The sequence below is a fragment of the Carcharhinus amblyrhynchos genome, chromosome 3 (genome assembly GCF_965287045.1).
Source record: "Carcharhinus amblyrhynchos chromosome 3, sCarAmb.v2.hapA, whole genome shotgun sequence".
NCBI lineage: Eukaryota > Metazoa > Chordata > Chondrichthyes > Carcharhiniformes > Carcharhinidae > Carcharhinus > Carcharhinus amblyrhynchos.
Window position 1 is genome coordinate 50,331,644 of NC_137326.1, and position 20,332 is coordinate 50,351,975.

Below are 20,332 nucleotides of genomic sequence, written 5' to 3' on the forward strand. Positions count from 1 at the left end.
AACAGATGCCGGATAGGAGATTTTCACAGTAACTTCATTGCTGTTGATGTAAGCCTACTTGTGACACTAATAAATAAACTTTATTGAAACCTTTAAACTTTAGCTGCAAATGTTATTATTAGATACTGTCTTCTAAGTTATATGTGTTTTACAGCAGTGATTTATCATATGAAAAAGAACGACCTAATGTAACTGATGAGATGCATAGGTTTACATTTCTCATTGGGGGTATATCCAATTGTGTATTCAAAACTGAAGAAGAGAGTAACTTGGAAAGCTCCTGTCTGATTAGTGATTTAAATTTCTGCAGTGGCTTAACTTGAAGGTAATGAGAATGGCATACGATTTAGATATCAGTCACCTGTTCCATTCATTTTCTTTGAAATAGAAAACATAACCCTGTTTTTCAGTTTCAAGAGACTTCATTGTTTGAAGCATTAATGGTTGTCTTGACAGCTGAATCTATTCTGAATGTTTGGCTGAGTTTCAAAGGAGGTGAAGGACTTAGCTCCATGTAGAATTTGTTTGCACCGTTGTTTAAGGGATTGAATATTTTTTAATTGACAGTTTTAATCTCTCTTTGATTTGGTTTCTGAATAGATGTTTGTTTTCAAATCTTAAAGACCATTTAAGAGTATTTAACTTTTTTCGATGAAACTGGAGTTTTTCTGCAGCATAACTGCAGGTTTGACACCTTGAAGTTGGATAGAAGTTTAGGAATTTATTAGAGGTTTTTTTTAATTGTTTTTTTTTGAAGTCCATATTGAATACTTTTCATTACTGTTACATGACTATTGCTGTCTGTCCATAATAGAAATTGAGTGAGTTGCATTGGAAGATGCACAGAGGCAGGGGGTATGAGGATATGAGGAGCATAAGTTGTGGGTGGGAGACTGAGAGGGATAATTATTAGGGGGAGAAAGAACAATGTTGCTTGTTGGCCCAATGTCCTTAGAAAGCAAAGCAGACCTGTTAAACATCCCGCATTGGCACCCAGTCTTGTTTGCAGCCCTCTGGCCTGCCTAGGGATGCGGCTTACTCAAACCTTGCAGTCCACATCTCTGGGACAGAAGAATATGGCAGACATGAGAGGAGGTGACGGCTTCAGGTTTGTGAAGTCGAAAATTACTCCAACTTGCCGTTCCCAAGCCTGAGGTGAAAATCCAGCCCTTCTTGTCTATTAGTAGTACTTTCTGTTTCTATTTCAGATAGGCAGCATTCATCATTCTTTTCCTTTCAAAGATGAGTTTACACTTCAATCAGAGACCTTTCCATGTACCGATGAGACTTTGCACATGGCGCTATGGTTTTAATCCTGTAGCAGAGCCAATAGTTGTGATTAGCAAGCAAATAAAGTGTGTTGCCTAAATTACTTGCTGCAGCAATTTAGACTATAATTGTGATAATTTGGGCTGATTGATGTTGGCCATTTGTTGGTTGCTAAGTGGACTCTCAGTATTGTACCACCTCTGAAATATCTGTAAAATAATTACAACAACTACTCAGCTTTTGCTGTTGTGTTTTTCATACTTCAGTTTATACAGGTTCTCTCCTGCTTCTTTCACGTTTTAAAAAAAAATTGCATTTAAAAATCATTAAAGTGACAGAAATGATTGTGGGTGTAGCATGGTGCAGTGTCTCATAACAGCTGACTCAAAAATGGCTGGGTTGCTTTTTTAATGAATTATCTTTAAATTGTGTCATAGAATGGCTACAGCAGAGAAGGAGGCTATTCAAACCTTTTACCTTCAGGCTGGCTTTCAGCAAGAGTAACTCAGTCAGCTCCATTCTCTTTCCCTTTCCCTATATCCCTACACTTTTTTTCTCTTTAGTTAATTGACCAATTCTCCCGAAAGCCATGATTGAATCTGCTTCCACTATAAACTCAACTTGGGCATTCCAAATTCCATCATTGCGTAACAAAGATTTATTTCTTGTTTCCTTTAGTTCTTTTTGCCTTGAATCACCTTAAATCATTGTTCTCTCATTCTTGACCCTTCCACCATACAAACAGTTTCTCCCAATGTACTCTGACCAGAGCCACCATGATTTTGAACACCTCTACCAAATCTCCTCTCAATGTTCTCTTCTGTAAAACAACCCCAGCGTCTCCAGTATATTCATGAAACTGAAGTCCTTCATCTTTGGAATTATTTTCAGAATTTTTGCTGCACACTCTCATGCTTGTGCATTCTTCCTAAAGTGTGGTACTTATGATAGGCCACACAACTCTAGCTGAGGCGGAATCAGTGTTTAATAAAGCTTCACTACAACTTCTCTGCTTTTGTACTGTATGCCTTTATTTATAAAGCTCAGGACCCAATATATTGTATTTACTGTTTTCCCAACCTGCACTGCCACCAATACAGATTCCCTCATATTCTGAAAGCTCTTTATAATAAGTTCATAATCAGAAACTTTTAACAAATCATTTATTACATACTATAAAGGTGATCTCTTCATTTATTCACAATTATACATATTATGCTTACTAAATTATGACAAATTAACCAAAGCAAAAATAGATGACATGTAGGGTTGCAGATTTAAAATCAGAGTTGTCACAACTCGGAGCCTGCATTTCTCTGACATCGGGTTCTTTAAACTTTTGACGGAACATCAATGATTTTTCCCCATAATCTTTTCATTGTTAACTGAATGTGGTGAGGATGCATGGCAATTCTGTTTAGAAGTATCTTGAACAAATTCTATTTTGTGCAATGCGCTCTCAGCCTGTTTGGTGGAACTGTAAACCAATATTCTGGTGACCTCTCCCCCTTTTATGTATGAATGCATTTAAGTCACCCTTTATGATATAAATGATTTTTGCTTAAGTTTCCCCATTTGAATGCAAAAGAACATGGTTTTAGTTCCTCTCCTTTGTTGGAAGCATGCCTTTAAAATTGCTACATAATGCATTTAATTTCTGATTGACAACAAACTTCAAAAATAATCCTCCTCAATAACTACCTTCAGATTTTGTTGTTTAATTGTTTTGAGCAAATAAGCCTGGTTTGCTCCTTATACTCAAGTTGTCATCTTGTTTAGCTAAAATGTGTGTCAATCTCGTGCACACATTCATGTTCTTCCCACCGTTGCTTCAAAAGTGGAGCCTTTGTCTTCATTTCTTTCAAAATCTTGTCCAAGTATTTGTTTGCTCTCTTATTTTCCAATTTTTTAAAAATCTTTTCATTCAACTCAGCAATTGGCCTAACCTTGAAGGCATCTACCTCAACCATTGATTTTTAATTTTAGGGCCTCATTTGCTTTTTTTCGGTAGGCTATGTTCTCAACTGCTCTGGTTGGGTTCATTTGCCTTTGTTTCAGAGTCATCTGCAGAAACCTGAAACAAATTTGACAACTTCTCATGGACATTGCATTCATTTTGGAATCTTTTCTCTTTGGTTTATGACTGTGTTTCTTAGACTTCTTTGGTTTACCTGTTAGATCCTCAATCTGATTTTTATTTTCCTGAGCTGCTTTTAAAATCTGGATTGGTTCTTTCATGCTACACATCCCATTGTATTCAAACTCCAAGTTACATCAATGTTCAAGAATGTAATTTGTTGTTGTCAGAATGAAGTTCTAGTAGTTCATCAGTCATGATTTTTAATCTGCATTCCATCAACCATTTTGATTTATCACTAATTCCTTTTCCTATTGTTGTGTCTGGCCACACGTGATGTTTTCAATCCTCACCAGAGTCGCCAATGTTGTGTCTTGTCACAGTATGTTTTTAACCCTTATACGGTGGACAAAGAATGCCAATCGACTTAATAATACTATGACACATATTCACACAATTAATATTAATTAGTCATTACTTTTACAGGACAATCAGGATTCAAACTTAATGCTTAACTTTGACAAGTATCTAAGCAGATATTAGCTTGTATCCATGTGGTTGTCTCTGCAGTCTCTCAGTATGTCTGATCTTTTTCTGGTTCTGGTCTGTTGATGGTCCTCTCAGTGGTCCAGGGCCATCCTTCACGATGGTTGGTCTCTAGAGTTGCTGCTGCTGGTAGTGTTTTGCATAGCATCTTTATCCTTTGATTATTTTGTGTCGTTTAGGGCAGGCCCTCAATCGCTACCAATCAGTCGTTCAGAGTTTGATCGCCATGATCGATGGAATCCAGTTGGGTGCTGCCACACCGATTTTTGGGGTGTGTACCAAGCAGCCATGCCTGCATGTGCTGGAGGCACATAAGCCACATACCTCTCTCCCAAATAAGGGGTTAAGGTGCCTGTTTGTCTGATGAACAAGTATTTTTGACCAGGGAGTGTCCGTTGTCTTCGGGATGGCCTATTTCCTTGTATTGCAAACGTCTAAGGCTGGGGCCTGCTTGTCTCAGTCTAGTATTCATTTAGGGCTGCAGCCTGTTTGTCACAGTCTTGACACAGACTCAGCCATCTTATCCCATCGTGTTTTGCAATCACCACCTTTGGTGGCCCGTTTGGCTACACTCTTCAAGGCATTTTTCATGATATTTAATTGACTTGAAGTTCAAGTTTTAATTAAAGATCAATTTTTGTTGAATTCACTTTTACAATTTTAGCATTTGGACATTTCAAGTCCCCCATTCAAGCGTTCTACTTCCTGACATTCGTGTTTTCACCAGTTCCTGTTTCTTATTATTTGATTCATCTTTTGTGCATGAAAATTGGTTCTCTACACTGACCAGTTTTTTCCTTTGTAGAGCCTCGTTCCTCACACACAGCTCTTGCATCTTCAATATTAACTTTTCTTGGCCTTGGGTTAGGCATTTTTCCACTTTAGCCTTTTTATCGGTAACAAGCTTCTTGACTTTGGACACAATTTTTAGGAATTTGGCAAGTTCAGCATAGCCAAACAACTGCTGAAACACATCCATCACCATGTTACCATCTGTGCCTACCAAATTGTCAACCAGTATAAAAACTGCTTTATAGATACTATTGAACAATTCCCACAGTAACATTCCCATGACTACTTTCGAACTGAAACTTTGTAAAGGGAACAGGTTCACAAGTTCCATGATTGCCCCGTTTCAATACTTTTCCACTGAATCCACTGGAAGATGAATTATAGCAGCCACTATCAATGACTGAACTGCCCCCATGTGTCTAAAAATATTAATCGGTTAACTTGTTTTGTTGGAGTAAGAGAATGCTTTTCCGATAGAGACAAAACTTCCAATGACCTCCAGTTACATGACTCACTTTCTCAGTAACCAGGGAAGCATCCTCTTGACTACACTGAACCACATCCTGCAAATGCTTTTATTTTAATACTTGTTTTCTTTATTGGTATTGTCTTTTCCAAAGATTCCTTAAGTGTCCCTTCTGATTACTGCTTCTGATTTAGCATTCAGTTTCCAACAAATTGCTCTTCTAGGCCTCATCCAATAGTAGCGAAAGCACGGTATTTACATCGCTTTTATCCCTTATACTATCATCTTCATTGAGTGGAATAGTTTCTGCCCTCTCCCTAAAGCCTGAGCATTTTTTTTTTATTTCTCTAGCTTCCTTGCAAGTTCACAAATGGAGATCCATTGCACTGCCCCAGCTGCCTATGTGATCGATCATATTCATCTGAGAGAACTGCTGTCCCATATTTTAGAAACCTTGCAGTCTTTCAAGTATGACCTGTTGGCTAGCGGAATGTTGTTTTGAAATTTTCAAATCTCTCTCATCTTTTCAAAATCTAGTAACATTTATTTTTCCCTGGCAAATTCTACTCCTATTTCGTGTATTTTCCTTAAGTCCAAAATTTTAACTGATTTGCTCTGGCACCAAGCTCATAAGCATTAGGTACATCAGTTTTACTTGTCACGTAACTTGAAAATTGTTCTTCCAAAAGATTGCTTTCCCCACCACGATGCCGTACAAAATAAGAATCCGTGTCTCCTTTGGCCACTTGCCGCACTTACGCAAGGATATTTTGGCCTTGGAGGGAGTGCAGAGGAGGTTTACTAGGCTGATACCGGAGTTGAGGGGGTTGAACTATGAGGAGAGGCTGAATGAACTAGGCTTGTACTTGTTAGAGTTTAGAAGAATGAGGGGAGATCTCATTGAGACGTATAAGATGATGAATGGGATGGATAGGATAGAGGTGGAGAGGCTCTTCCCGCTCAGAAAGGACAGTAGGACTAGAGGGCACAACCTCAAGATAAAGGGGGGGCGGTTTAGAACGGAGTTGAGGAGGAACTTCTTCACTCAAAGGGTGGTGAATCTCTGGAATTCTCTGCCCGTTGAAGTGGTGGAGGCTGCCTCGCTAAATATATTTAAGACGCGGGTTGATAGGTTTTTGATAGGCAAGGGGATTAAGGGTTATGGGGAGAGGGTGGGAAGGTGGAACTGAGACACGACAGATCAGCCATGATCTTATTGAATGGCGGGGCAGGCTTGAAGGGCTAGATGGCCTACTCCTGCTCCTATTTCTTATGTTCTTTGTAGTCACTATTTTTCAGAAATATCTCTTTGTCTTCTGTGTATTTAGGCATTAGGTGAAGATTCTTTGCTAAATCAAAGATTGGAGTGAGACTCAACTCATCCGCTGAACAATTAGCTCTTTCACCCCATAACTTCAGCTTTTCTTTAGCCAACTTGTTCTGTCTGATTTCTTTCTCTCTTGAAACAGTCTCTTTTCTTTTTCTTTGTTCCCTTGCTAACTTCTCTCTTCAGGCCCTTGCGTTTTCTTTCCTTAATAGCTGAAGTTGTTTTATCTGCAGCTGACTTCTAGCCAACTTAAGCTGTGTCCTGCCGGGGTCAGGCTTTTCTTATTCAATCCCAGATGCTGTGTTATTACCTCAAATATGTCACATTTTTTAGCTGCACTTTTTAACTCTAACTTGAGCTTTTTCTGCAAATGCTATTTACCTAAGCTTGGTTAATTATTGGTTAATTGTTGCAAATCACTCAGGGATAAATCTTCCCTCTCCAGAAATCTCACTAACTGTCCTGGCTAGAAATACTACACATCTGTTTAACCTGTGCTTAACCTTCTCTCCTCTCACATTGTCTGTACCTTTAGGACTTGATTACCTGTAAAGACTCACATTCCAACCATTATTTTGTAAATTGAGTTTGTGTCTTTATGTGCCTGCTTGAGGGCAAAAATTTGAGGAACACTGAGTGGATTTATATGTTTATGAATAATTTGATGCCTTATGATTTGAGGTTACAAAAATGTTTCTCTACTCTATTTTCTAAGGATGTAACAGTACATTTTTCTTTTTTTCTGTAGGTAGAAGAATGGTTGTGTTTGAACTGTCAGATGCAGAGAGCTCTGGGAATGGACATGACTACTGCACCACGCTCCAAAAGTCAGCAGCAACTACACTCCCCATCACACCAGGCCCAAACAGAACCACAAGCAGAACCACAAGCAAAACCACAGCAACAGCCTCAAGCAGATCCTGTCCCCCAAAAGAGGAGGACTACACCAATAAAAAGGGAGCTTCCTAAAGTGCCATCTGATGCACAAAGTAAAGCTGAGACGAAGATGCAACCCAGTAAACCTGAGCAGCAGGGGTCTACAGCTAATCAATCCCAACCAGTCAAGCCTGTTGTACAGCCACAATTGGTTACCCAATCTGAAGCAACTAGGCCAATTGGTCAGAGCCAACAAACTAGGCCTTCCCCTGCAGAACAAAGGCGGACAGCAGATGGTTCACCAGCAAGAACACAAGCTGGTCCCTCCAATATACCGCAAGATCAAGAGGGTATTACTGGTAAACTCTTTGGGTTTGGAACTTCCCTTTTAAACCAGGCCACTAGCCTTATTTCCACTCAGCCAGAACAGACATTACAAAGTCAACAATCACCTGCTAAAGGGTCTGCAGCTAAACAGGCCCCCAAAATAGTTTTCAGTGATCAAAGCACAGAACTGAGTTCTAAATTGCAGGGTTCGACAGCAGGATTGCCAGTTAAAACTGAGGGTGCCTCTACACTTAAACAAGGAAAACCAGAACCAGTCATTCAACAGAAAGAAGCCATCAAACCCAAAGTATTGTGCCCTCTGTGTAAAACAGAACTGAACGTGGGATCAAGTCAGCCTCCCAACTTCAAAAACTGCACTGAATGCAAAGTCCAAGTGTGCAACATGTGTGGCTTCAACCCAACGCCACATCTGGTAGAGGTAGGACTGATTCAGAATTATAAATATAACGTTTAATTTTATGGATCTCAACTAACAAGGAATGTCATGTTTAAAACTAGAAATGCACTACTGTTAGTTTTGGCTTTGAAGGGGTTAGTGATGACTTGTTGAATGTAAACTGCTATGATTTCAAGTGCCCTGGCAATGACAGCTGCTCAAATTGAGATGATATATTTCAAATGTTTTTGAAAGTTGAACAAAAAGTATGCGTGTGTTTGAAGAGTAGAATAAAATAATGGGTGACCAAAAGTTACACGGTAGTTATGTTTTTGATGCATGATAGGGAAGTTTGAAAACTTCGCCTTTCCTAAGTGATCTTGTAATGCACTATATTTATTGGTCAGATGATCTGTGTGTTGGCAGGACAACAATAAAGCTTTTTGCTGAGCAATTCTATCAATACTTTCCAAAACACTACATATGTGATATTAAATCAGAATGTATATTTGTGTATTTGGTTGTTGGCAAATAAGAGGAAAGGTTACTTGGCTACCTATGTGTGCATTATGTTTAGTTTATAACCTGGAAATGCTCTGTGACTGAAGGTTGGGTGTTTGTTCAAAGTGGACCCTGTTCAGAATTCTAAAAATTAGTGTTCTTGAAATCTTGATTTACTCACCCATAATCAATCACAAATTGGAACAGCATGTTGATTCAGAAGATAAATATCAAATTGCCACAATACATGATGGTTGTACAATTCGGTTGCAGAGTATTTGTATTATTGGCACAATGAATGCCATTTCGGGCACAGATGACATCTGATGCAGTTCTGTGTCATGTAGGGAGCTGATGCAGGAAGTGTGCAATGTCGGTAGCCCATAAAGTTGGTCAGAATGTAACCCTAGATTGGCTCTGGTGATAACATTTTTAAACTTGGAATTCCAGCTCATGCCCTCTTAACCCCACACACACTTCTGCAGCAGAAAGAATATCCCATTCATGCTAGTTTCAGCTTTGTTGCTCATTGACTTCTACTAACTATTCCTGAGTTAGTAGAAGTGCTTGGAGCTTTTTACTACTGTAGAAAATTGGAAATGTCTACAATGAGAGGTGTGGCACGTGGTGAAGGGAATACTTTTCACTTCAAGGGATTGGCTCAGACCACTTGCTCCTAGTCATTGATTTTGTGGTTTCTATCCTCTTTAGCCTGCAACATGACAAGCAGGATGAACAGAGGCAACATAGAGAAGGACAAATGCTCAATGCAGGAGGAGGAGGGTGAGAAGGAGTATTTGCAGGAGATAATATTTACGCAGGGTCTTCAGCACCCAATCCTCTGACAAAACTAATCCAGGAGCAATATGTACAATGCTTTCATCTCACCAGATGAGATGTATCCTATGCTGCTGTGTGAAGCAAGGGAGGTGATTACAGGAGCTCTGCTTATTTTCATATCCCCTCTGGCCACAGAAAAGTTGCCAGAGGACTGGAGGACAGCCAAAGTGCCACCATTATTCAAAATGGGAAGTAAAGAAAAATTGGATAATTACAGGCCAGTGAGCCTAACATCAATGGTAGGGAAATGATTGGAAAAGAGTCTGGGGGACAGAAGTAATCTATTCTTGGAGGGGTGAGAATTAATCAAGGATAGTCACCATGTATAACAAATTTGGTTGAATTTTTTTAGGTGACGAAAGGTGCAGATGAGGGCAGTGTAATTGATGCAGTCTACGTGGACTTCAGTAAGGCTCCCAAATGGGATCCATGGCAATTTGGCAAATTGGATCCTAAATTGGCTTAGTGCCAGGAGGCAGAAGTTTGAAGGTAGTATTTGTGACTGGAAGCCTGTGTCCAGTGGTGTATCACAGGGATCAGTACTGGATCCCGTGCTGTGGGAGATATGATCAATAAGTTTGCAGATGACATGAAAATTGGTAATGTTGTAAATAGTGAGCAGGAGAGACTTAGATTGCAGGACAAAATTGATGGGCTAAACAGTGGTAAATGGAATTTAACTCTGAAAAGTTAAATAGAGGTGATACTTTTTGGGAGTGCTAACAAGGCAAGGGAATACACAATGAATGATAGGAAGTACAGAGAACCAGAGGGATCTTGGGGTGCTTGTCCAATGTCCAACGATCCCTAAAGGCAGCGGGTCAGGTAGATAAGATGGCTAAAGTGGCATATGGGATACTTGCCCTTATTGGCCAAGACGTAGAATATAAGAGCAGGGAGATTATGATGAAGTTGTATAAAACACTCTTGTACTGTTCTGGTTGCCACAGTATCCAAAGGATTCAATTGCACTAAAAAGGGTGAAGAGCAGACACATCACAATATTGCCTGGGCTGGAGCATTTCAGCTCTGAAGAGAGGCTGGTTAGGCTGGGGTTGTTTTCCTTAGAGCATTGAAGGCTATGGGGGACTTGATTAAAGTGCACAAAATAGATAGAGTAGATAGGAAGTCACTTTTCTTCTTAATAGCAGTGTCAATAACCAGGGAGGGCATAGATTTAAAGTAAGGGGTAGGAGATTTAGAGGGATCTGAAGAAAACTTTTTCACCCAGGGGTAGTGGGAATCTGAAACTCTGTGCTTGAAAGAATGGTAGAGGCAGGAACCCACACATTTAGATAAACACTTGAAATGCCATAGCGCGCAAGGCTATCGACCAAGTGATGGAAAATGGGAGTAGAATAGATAAATGCTTGATGAGCCAAAAGGTTTCTTTCTGTGCTGTAAAATTCTGTCCAAAGAGATGCTTAGTGAAGTCTGGCACCTGTACAATGAACCTGTATGCTCAGCACAGGGCGAGAATGGCATCATCAGTGTCAGTAACGGTGACTGTAGCCATTAACTTTGCATCTGGCTGCTTCAAGCTGGAGCAGCCAACAGCTTGCAGTTGGCTGTACACTATTGCATTAGGAAAGTGACTGATGTTCTGCCAGTGAAGTAAAGGAAACACATTGCATTCTGTCTTTCCACAGAGAAGTCGGTGGAGTGTGTATGTGACTTCATCAGGATATCAGGCTTTCTCATGGCACAAATGTCATTGACTGCCACACATTGTTTTTTGGGTGTAGCATATAAATTCAGAGATATACAACAATTCCCACGTGGTGTGTAGACAAACTCAACACATCATTCAAATCAACACCTGGTATCAGGGCAGCAATCATGATGCTTTTATTCTGAAGCAGTCCATGTTGAAATGTAGCAAGACCTGGACAAGATTTATGCTTTGGTTGACAAGTTGCAAGTAACATTGCCTGACACTTTTGTGTTGCGCAAATGAACATCTCCAACATGAGGGCCTCTAACCACCGTCTCTTAACATTCAGTGGCATCAGCATTGCTGAATCACCCACTATCCACATTCTAGGGGTTACCATTGTCTAGAAACTGAACTGAACTAACCATATAAAAACTGTCACTACAAGAGCAGGTCAGAGACGAGGAATCCCCTGCTGAGTAACTCACCACCTGATTTTCCAAAGCATGTCCACTATCTACAAGGAACAAGTCAGGAGTGTGATTGAATACTTTCCACTTGCCTGGATAAGTGCAACTCCAACAGCAATCATGAAGCTTGACACCATCCGAAACAAAGCAACCAGCTTGATTGGCATCCTATCTATAAACATTCAGTCCTTCGACCACCAACATACGGTGGCAGCAGTGTGTACCATCTACAAGATGCATTGCAGGAACTCACCAAAGTCGCTTAGACAGCACCTCCTAAACTCTCAATGTCTACAACATTGAAGGACAAGGACAACAGATCCATGAAATAATATCATCTGGAAGTTGCCCTCCAAGCCTGACTCATCATCCTGACTTGGAAATAGACTGCTATTCTTTCACTGCCACTGGATCAAAGACCTGGAAGTCTCTACCTAACAACTCTTTGGATATAACCTACACCACATGGTTGGCAGAGGTTCAAGAAAGTAGCTCATTACCACCTTCTCACAGGCAATTAGGGGTAAGCAATAAATGCAGGCCCAGCCAACAATTCCCACATTCCATGAATGAATGAAAAATAATTCTGCACCAGTCCATTGTACCATTGCATTTTGAGCTATCATGGAAAACCAGAAAGTGACTATTGAGTGTTGAGACTATCTGCAGGCCACCTGGCTTTTGACCCTGGTGAGCAGCCCTCAGACGGGAGCATCCATTTTGTGAGAGCTGTACTGCTACATAAAATGTTATTGGGCAGACTTTGGAGGTGCTGTACAACACCCAGAAGAGCCTGTGACATGATTCACAATGGCTTGCTATAGCCTGCACAACCTCACCAGGGTTCAGAAGGAAATCAGCAGCCAAAGCAATCCCTTTCTGATTGGGCTGTTTGTGATCGGCTAATCCAACTTTGGTATCAGTGAATGCAACCTGAAGGTGGACTCAGCAACATCTTCTGAAGTAAAAGCTAGCATAAAACAATGTTCTTGCTTACTCAACTTCCAAAAGTTTGCACTTTGAAAAATAAAGATGCATTTCCTCTGAATCCTGCACAAAAAAGTCCGTTGAATTTTTTTTCCATTTTCAGCCTTGCGCATGCACGATGATGTCGATGCCCAAATTAGCAAATTTTAAAAATGAGGCATATTTTGGTGATGCGACCATGCCCTCGTGATGGGATACTGTCAGTGTGCACACAGATATATGGCATCGAATTAAGGGTCTCAACTGTCGATTTTTGAATTTTGCACATGTGCAATCCTGGTGATATACAATCATACAAATTAGGAGCAGGAGTAAGCCACTCAACCTGCCTCACTATTCAATGATATCATGGCTGATCTGATTATAATCTCAACTCAACTTTCCTGCCTACCCGCAATAACCTTTCATCTCCTTGCTTATTGTGTGTTGTAGTGTAATATGTCCATGTTATCCACAATCATGGTTTTGCTTGTCAGGTGATTTCCAGCCTGTGCAACACTTGTGTAATGATGTCAGTATTTATGGACATGGTGACTGATGCATGCACAGACTGATGCTGGCAGGCATTAGATGCTGGCACTGCAAAATGACATTACAGAAGTCTATGCTCGTGTGGATAATTATCTGTGGCCATTTCCTTATGCTACCAAAAATGCACCCTCAAAATAAAATTGAATAAATGCTTGATACTTCACCTTGACAAGCACTAAAATAGTTATTCTATTGGGGTGTTTGTTGGGACTGGATTTCCTCCACCAAAATGAGTTGCAAAGTTAGATTTCAGAATAGCTTTAGTTTGTAATGTTTGCTTTACAACATATTGCCATATATATAATGCAATTCAGGTTTGTGATGACTCCCTAGACTACAAGAGTAAAATTCATGTTGATGCATAGTAATTGGAACCCTGAGATTGTTTTGCAAATTGTAATTTATTCCAGCTTCATTTTGTGTAGTCATTGCAGGACAGGATGACCATGACACCTTCCTTTTTAAGTTTTCAGTCAAACAGAGGAATATAATAAAATTCCAAATTGTTGTTCTTTAGCTTTTGAATGCCTGGAAGTGTTGGTTGTTCATAGATGTATTCCATGAAATTGCAAAATGTGTATAGCTTCATAGTGGCCCAAAACATCTAAAAGTACCCCTCTCTTAGCTTTTGATGCTTCTCACTTATGTCCTTTTTCTGGATTTGAATGTTCAACTTTTACTTTATGGTCAATCATCATGTTAATTGGGGTACATTCCAAAGGCCCATTTATTATTTGCATTTTAAAATGGGTGCTATCCTCTGTAAAGTATTTAACAAATCTTTCTTTGCTCATAAATAAATAATAGAGTAACACAAGTTGCATCATGCTATATTAGTGAAATATCTTTGTGAAGAGATGATTCAACTTCCTCCATCCCTGAAATTTTTCATGAAACCTGCTGGTGGTCAATTAGCAGCTGAATATTCATAGGAAGTATGTAGGTGACAAATAATGATAAAGTGACCAGCTCGATAACATCTTAAGAAGAAAATTGCACCTTTTACCTTGAACAGTGCAGAGACTGGGTATCTATGGAAAATAGAAACATGCCCTGGTGCAATTTACAGCTAAAAATTCAATTTGAAGGGCATTAACTATGTCCCTGGAAAGGTGATTTTTTAACAATTTAACTCATTTGTGAAGGTCTTGCAACTGGTTGTGTCTCAGTACAGTTCTTGTGTGAGCAGGGAGAAAAATAGCATATCCTCCAAAATGTTCAGTCAGTCACATACATCATGAATCAAAGTCTTAATTTTGTAAAATCCTCTATTTCCCACTTTTGAAAATGGCATGATTGAGCTGAGAGAACTCAAAGAGGAACTTCTTTTAAATCATCCATCACTTTGAAACAAAAATGCCCAAAAGTAGACAGTATTTAGTTAGTGCTCAATTCGTAGTATCCTCAACATCAAAAATTCAAACATTGTGCCCTCATTTTTTGAAATTCATAATTTCTTCAAACATTTTGGGTTTCCAAAAGGAGGACTGGAGTGTCTCATATCAAGACCTGATCTTTGATAACCTTTGGAAAAGCTAACTTGATAGGCCTGTAACACAAATCTTGTGAATGTACTAAAATTCAGGCAGAATAGTAATGGGAATTTGCTGTTCCTGGAAGGAAGAACTGACATCCAAATTTTGTTTTCAAGTACCTTTTAGAAATATGTGGCATAGACATTAGATCTGGATAGTATCAGGACCAGTTATGATGCTCCACATAATGAAACAACATGGACTGGCTCAAGTGTTAATGGACACTGATGTGTCACCTGTTCATTAGGAAGTTTGCTGATACCAATGCATCTGATGTCTGATAGGAAATACCATAAGAAGCAAAAGCAAAGATAGACCATTTGCCCCTTCAAGCTTGGTCTGGTATTCAATATGATCATATTTGATCTCCTTCACTTCCATCTTCCCACGTTATCCACATTTTCCTTACATTTTCAAAATTCATTTATGGGATGAAGGTGTCACTGGCTAGGCCAGCATGTATTGTCCATCCCTATAATTGCCCTTAAGAAGGTGGTGGCAAGCAGCCTTCTTGAGCCACTGCAGTCCGTGTCGTGTCGGCCTATTAGGGACGAAGTTCCAGGATATTCCAGTGAAGGGCTGGCAGTATATTTCCACGTCAGGATGGTGAGTGACTTGGAGGGGAACTTCCTTGTGGTGGCGTTTCCATGTGTCTGCTGCCCTTCTTCTAGATGGTAGCGGTTTTGGAAGGTGCTGTCTAAGGAGCCTGATGTATCTTGTAAACAGCGTACACTGCTGCCATTGTGTGTTTGTGGTGGAGGGAGTGACTGTTTATGGAAGGGGTGCCAATCAAATGGACTGTTTTGTCCTTTGTCTCTTATCCAATCGTCTGTTGATTTTCCTGTTGAATACACAGCCATCTGGAATAGAGAATTCCAAAGATTCAGAGCTCTTTTCAGTGAAGAAATTTGCTTTCATCTTGGCCCAAAATGGCTGACCCCTTCTTCTGAGACTGAGCCCCAAATTCCGTATTCCCCAGCCAGAAGTAAAATCCTTCCAGTTTCAACAAAATCAACTCTCATTCTTCTGAACTCCAAGGTATATAGTCCAGTTTATTCAGTCCCTCCTGGTAGGACAATCTCCTTACCCCAGGAATTAATCTAATAAACTTTCTGTGCACTCCTTTCAAGACTAACATACCTTTCCTTAGGTAGGAAGATTAAAACTGTACACAACGTTCCAGATATGGTTCATCAAGATCTATGTAATTCCAGTAAGGCTTTCAGTCTTGTACGATTTTCCCACTAACTTCACTTGGCTGTGTGTAATCTTATTGCTCTGTGCAGTCCCTTCAAGAGAGACTTGTGATTTAAAACAGAGCTTTTCTTGTATATGGCTTGCTTGTTTCCACTTCTGCTTACCAAAAGTGGCCCACTAGGCACTCACGTTCCACGCACGACTCCATGCCAGCGGGTCAGGCTTCTTGCCCATTTAGAGTTTGAGAATAGGTTGAGATTGTTTTGCCGCTGCTGCCCCCCACCCCCCCCTTCGCATTCTACCTCCTTTGTAATGAAAATTAACATAGCATTTGATTATTGAGTTGCTTGCTGCATATGTATGTTAACTTGCTGTGATTGATGTACAAAGTCACATCTGTCCATCTGAATACTAACATTTCTAAGTCTCTACATTTAAAAACATATATTTTTTTATTTCAATTTTCCCTCAAGTGCACAATTTTGTACTTCCCCATTTTATATTCTGTCTGTCTTGTTTTTGCCTACTAGCTCAATCTGTCTTTATCCTGTTACAACCTCCTTGTTGTTTATTTTCTGATCTAACTTTGCATCATCAGAAAACTTAGATGAGGGTATGGAGAGTAATTGACTTCCTTCCTTTTTTGAATAATAATATTTAGGTTTGGGCACTGATCCTTGTGGTATCCTGCTAGATACAGCCTGGCCAATCTAAAACGACTTGTTAATTCTATTCTGTTTTCTGTCCGTTACCAATCCTCAATCCATACTAATTCATATACCAATCCGAGAAGACCTGATGTTGTGAAATAATCTCTTGTTTGCTAGCCTTATGATATGCCTTTTGAAAATCCAAATAATTACTTCCTGTGTTTCTCCCTGCACTCCCCCATCCATTTTGTTAGTTACAACCTGAAAAAGATTGTCTAGCGTGATTTCCCTTTCATAAGTCTGCATTACTGTCATATGATTTTTTAAGTGCTCTGTTACCACATCCCTAATAATAGTTTCCAGCAATTTCCCTGTTATTGAAGTTAGGCTAACTGGTCTCTAACACCCTTGTTTCCTCCTCTTCCTTTCTTGAATAATCAGGTTAGGTTTGCTACTACATAATATTCTTCCGCAAGAATCTGGAAATATTGGAAAAACAAAACCAAAGCATACACTATCTCTGTTTCCTTTTTAAAAACCTAGTGTGCGGGTCATCAATTCTAGGGACTTCTCAACTTCAGGGCCTGTAAATTTTTCCAGCACTTTTTTTTTTGCTAATAATCATTTCACGAGATCTGTGGTTCTCCATTATTTCCAGACTGGTTCTTGTATCTCTTTTTGATGACAGATACAAAAGTATTTCTTTAATACCTCTGCCATTTGTCTCTGCCTGTAAGAGATCCATGTTTGCTTTTTCTCGCTGGAGTTCAGGCAAATGATGGGGGATCTCATAGAGACTTATAAAATTCTAACAGGACTAGACAGGGTAGATGCAGGAAGGATGTTCCCAATGGTGAGAATGTCCAGAACCAAGGGTCACAGTCTGAAGATACAGGGTAGAACATTTAAGATGGAGATGAAAAGACATTTCTTCAGCCAAAGAGTGGTGAGCCTGTGGAATTCATTACCAAAAGTAATTGATGCCAAAACATTGAAAATATTCAAGAGGTCACTAGATCATGATGAATGGCCTCCTCCTCCTAGCTTCTATGTTTCAGTAGCAGTTCTGTTATTGGTGGTGGGGTGGGTGCAACTTTGGCTTGGTTAACCAAAGCAATAAGTGTGAGTTGCTGTTGCAATATTTTTCTGTCTTTGCTTTTGTGCTGTTGATTAATGTTGTATTGCTAATTTGGGTTGTCAGTTGTCCAGGATTGACCTGAGATCTCATGGATTGAAAGATTAATAATAAGTGTATTGTAGTTTTCTGTCAACATTTATAAGAACATAAGAAATAGGAGCAGGAGTAGGCCATCTAGCCCTTCGAGCCTGCCCTGCCATTCAATAAGATCATGGTTGATCTGAAGTGGATCAGTTCTACTTTCCTGCTCTCTCCCCATAACCCTTAATTCCCCTGTCTATCAAAAACCTATTTACCCATGACTTAAATATATTCAGCGAGGTAGCCTCCACCACTTCAACGGGCAGAGAATTCCAGAGATTCACCACCCTTTGAGTGAGGAAGTTCCTTCTCAACTCCAATCTAAACTGCACCTCCCCCCCTTATCTTGAGGCTGTGCCCTCTAGTTCTGCTATCCTTTCTAAGTGGGAAGAATTTTATTTTTTTTTACTAGTTATGAAATTGTTTGGAAATGTAGGGCTGGTGGGGGGAATTTTGCTTAAAAAAACAAAAACAATATTGCTAAGTGCTTCTCAGGCTGTAACACATTATAACCATATGGCAAGATACTATTCTTGTAGATCCCTGAGCACAGTAGGCCATTTGTACAAACAATCTGCTGTGTGTAGCTATTCAAGCCATGTGCACCACTGTTTTCATATTACCAGCTGGCTATTAAAGCCACATTTCAATGAAGTATATCTTCAGATGAGACTGATTTTATCTCCGTGATGCAATTAATCAACGTGTATTATATAAATTTATGTCCCATTCTTTATTTTTATATTTTTGTTTTCTACTGATTTTCTATTCTCTTTGCTCCTAAAAGGACTAATGTATCATTAAAGTTGTATCTATATAGTATACTATCTGTCAAACATATTTCGTATCTGAATTACCCATGATGTTAGTAACCTTTTGAGTAGCCAGCTTAGCCATTCCACACCAACAACGTTGTGCAAAGCAGTGGGATATATGGCCAGTAAATCTGCTTTTGATGGTGTCGGTTGAAGGAAGATTCTTGTCAACAATACTGGAGAACTTCCCTGTTCCTCGTGTGAGTAGCGTCATAGTGTCTTTGAGGTTCACTGGAACTACACAGAATCTTTACAGTCCAGAAGCAAACCATTCAGCCCATCGAGTTTGCACTAGCCCACTGAAAGAGCATTTTACCTAGTACCACTTCCCTAGTATCATATCTGTGTAACCTTGCACATTCCTTCTGATAGAAATCAAATTTCCTCGATTTGAACTTGCCTCTGCCAACCTTTCAGGAAATTTGTTCCAGACTCCATCCACTCTCTTTGATTGAAAATGTTTTCCTCACATCACTTTTGCTAATTACTTCGAATCTGTGCCTTTTAGTTGGCCTTGATTTAACATCTTACCTGAAGAATGAATTGATAATGAGGATAAATATCTGGGGAAATGGTAGCACTCTTGTACCTTAGCATATGGTCATATTTTGTGAATGAGACATGGATAGTAATGTCATAATTCAACCTCATCTTCTGGCATTCCCTGTATGTATTTATTGTCAGGATCTATATGTGTCAATTGGAAGTTACAGGGTTAATCCCATCCCTCCTTTCGATTTGGGGCCTTTCAAGAACTATAGCGTCAGTACTGTTAACATCAGAAAACTACATGAAGAATCTACTCCAAGTCTATCTAAAACAATACTAGAAAATATGGAACATTGCCCCACTAAACTCCTCTGCTGCTGAATTCCTTGTATCTTTCAAACCTCCATACATACATTATTACTGTCCTTGCTTCTCTCCAGTCCTCCTTCCTTATATGTTTGTTTGTCTAAGATAGTACAGCATTTCTCTTGCTTTGCACTAAGTCCTGTTCACCATTCATCCTATTCTTGCTTACCTTGCCAATCCATAACACTTTGAATTTAACATTGTCATTAAATCTTTATAGACCTTGCCTGGCTGGTTTCTGCAATCTCTCCTCAGCACAATGTTTCTCTCACTCTAGTTTTCTATACTGTTTTCTTCCTTATCCCTGTTTCTGAAGCACCTTGGGGGATTTCTTTGTTAAAGATGATATGTAAATACTAGTTGTTCGCCCATAAGGATGATTTCCATTCTTAATCTTTTACAAAACAGCTGCACAATTGATCTGTGCATTTCCAATACTAAACATTATAATGTAGAACTGAATAATTAGGAGCACATATGGAACCAAAAAACAAGCCTGTTGTAAAATTACCCTGAATTAACCAAGTGTTCTTAATTGTAAAATATGCTTTGTTATCAACGACTTCCAATTCCCTGGCTCAAATTGCCTCCTTTTCACTGGATGTCCAATCTCTCTACACCTCCATTCCCCACCAGGATGGCCTCAAAGCTCTTCGCTTCTTTCTCGAACAGAGGTCTGAACAATGTCCATCCACCACCACACTCTTCCATCTGACTGAATTGGTTCTGTCACTCAGCAATTTCTCCTTTTAACTCATCTCGCTTCCTCCAAATAAAAGATGTGGCTATGAGCACACGCATGTGTCCCAGTTAATGCTTGTCTCTTTGAGTTGTGTGGAGCATTCCCTGTTCCAGTCCTGCTCTGGCCCCCTCCCACCATTGCTTTAATCGGTGCATCAACAACTATTTAAGTACCACTTCATGCTCTCCTCTGTACCTGGAAAAATTTATCAATTTTGCTTCCAATTTCCACCCCTCCGTCACCCTCACATGGTCCACAT

The 20,332-nt window shown here is 39.7% G+C and overlaps 1 protein-coding gene across 7 annotated transcripts in view; it reads left to right on the forward strand.

Moving 5' to 3' along the window:
* Positions 1-20,332, forward strand: part of LOC145339411 (protein bassoon-like) — a 553,674-nt gene that overhangs the window by 114,846 nt on the left and 418,496 nt on the right. For all 7 annotated transcript variants that reach the window (XM_080183908.1, XM_080183915.1, XM_080183882.1 and 4 more), the window contains one exon: positions 7,226-8,119. In XM_080183908.1, coding sequence (XP_080040034.1) covers positions 7,226-8,119 — 894 coding nt within the window. The remainder of the gene's footprint in view (positions 1-7,225; positions 8,120-20,332) is intronic.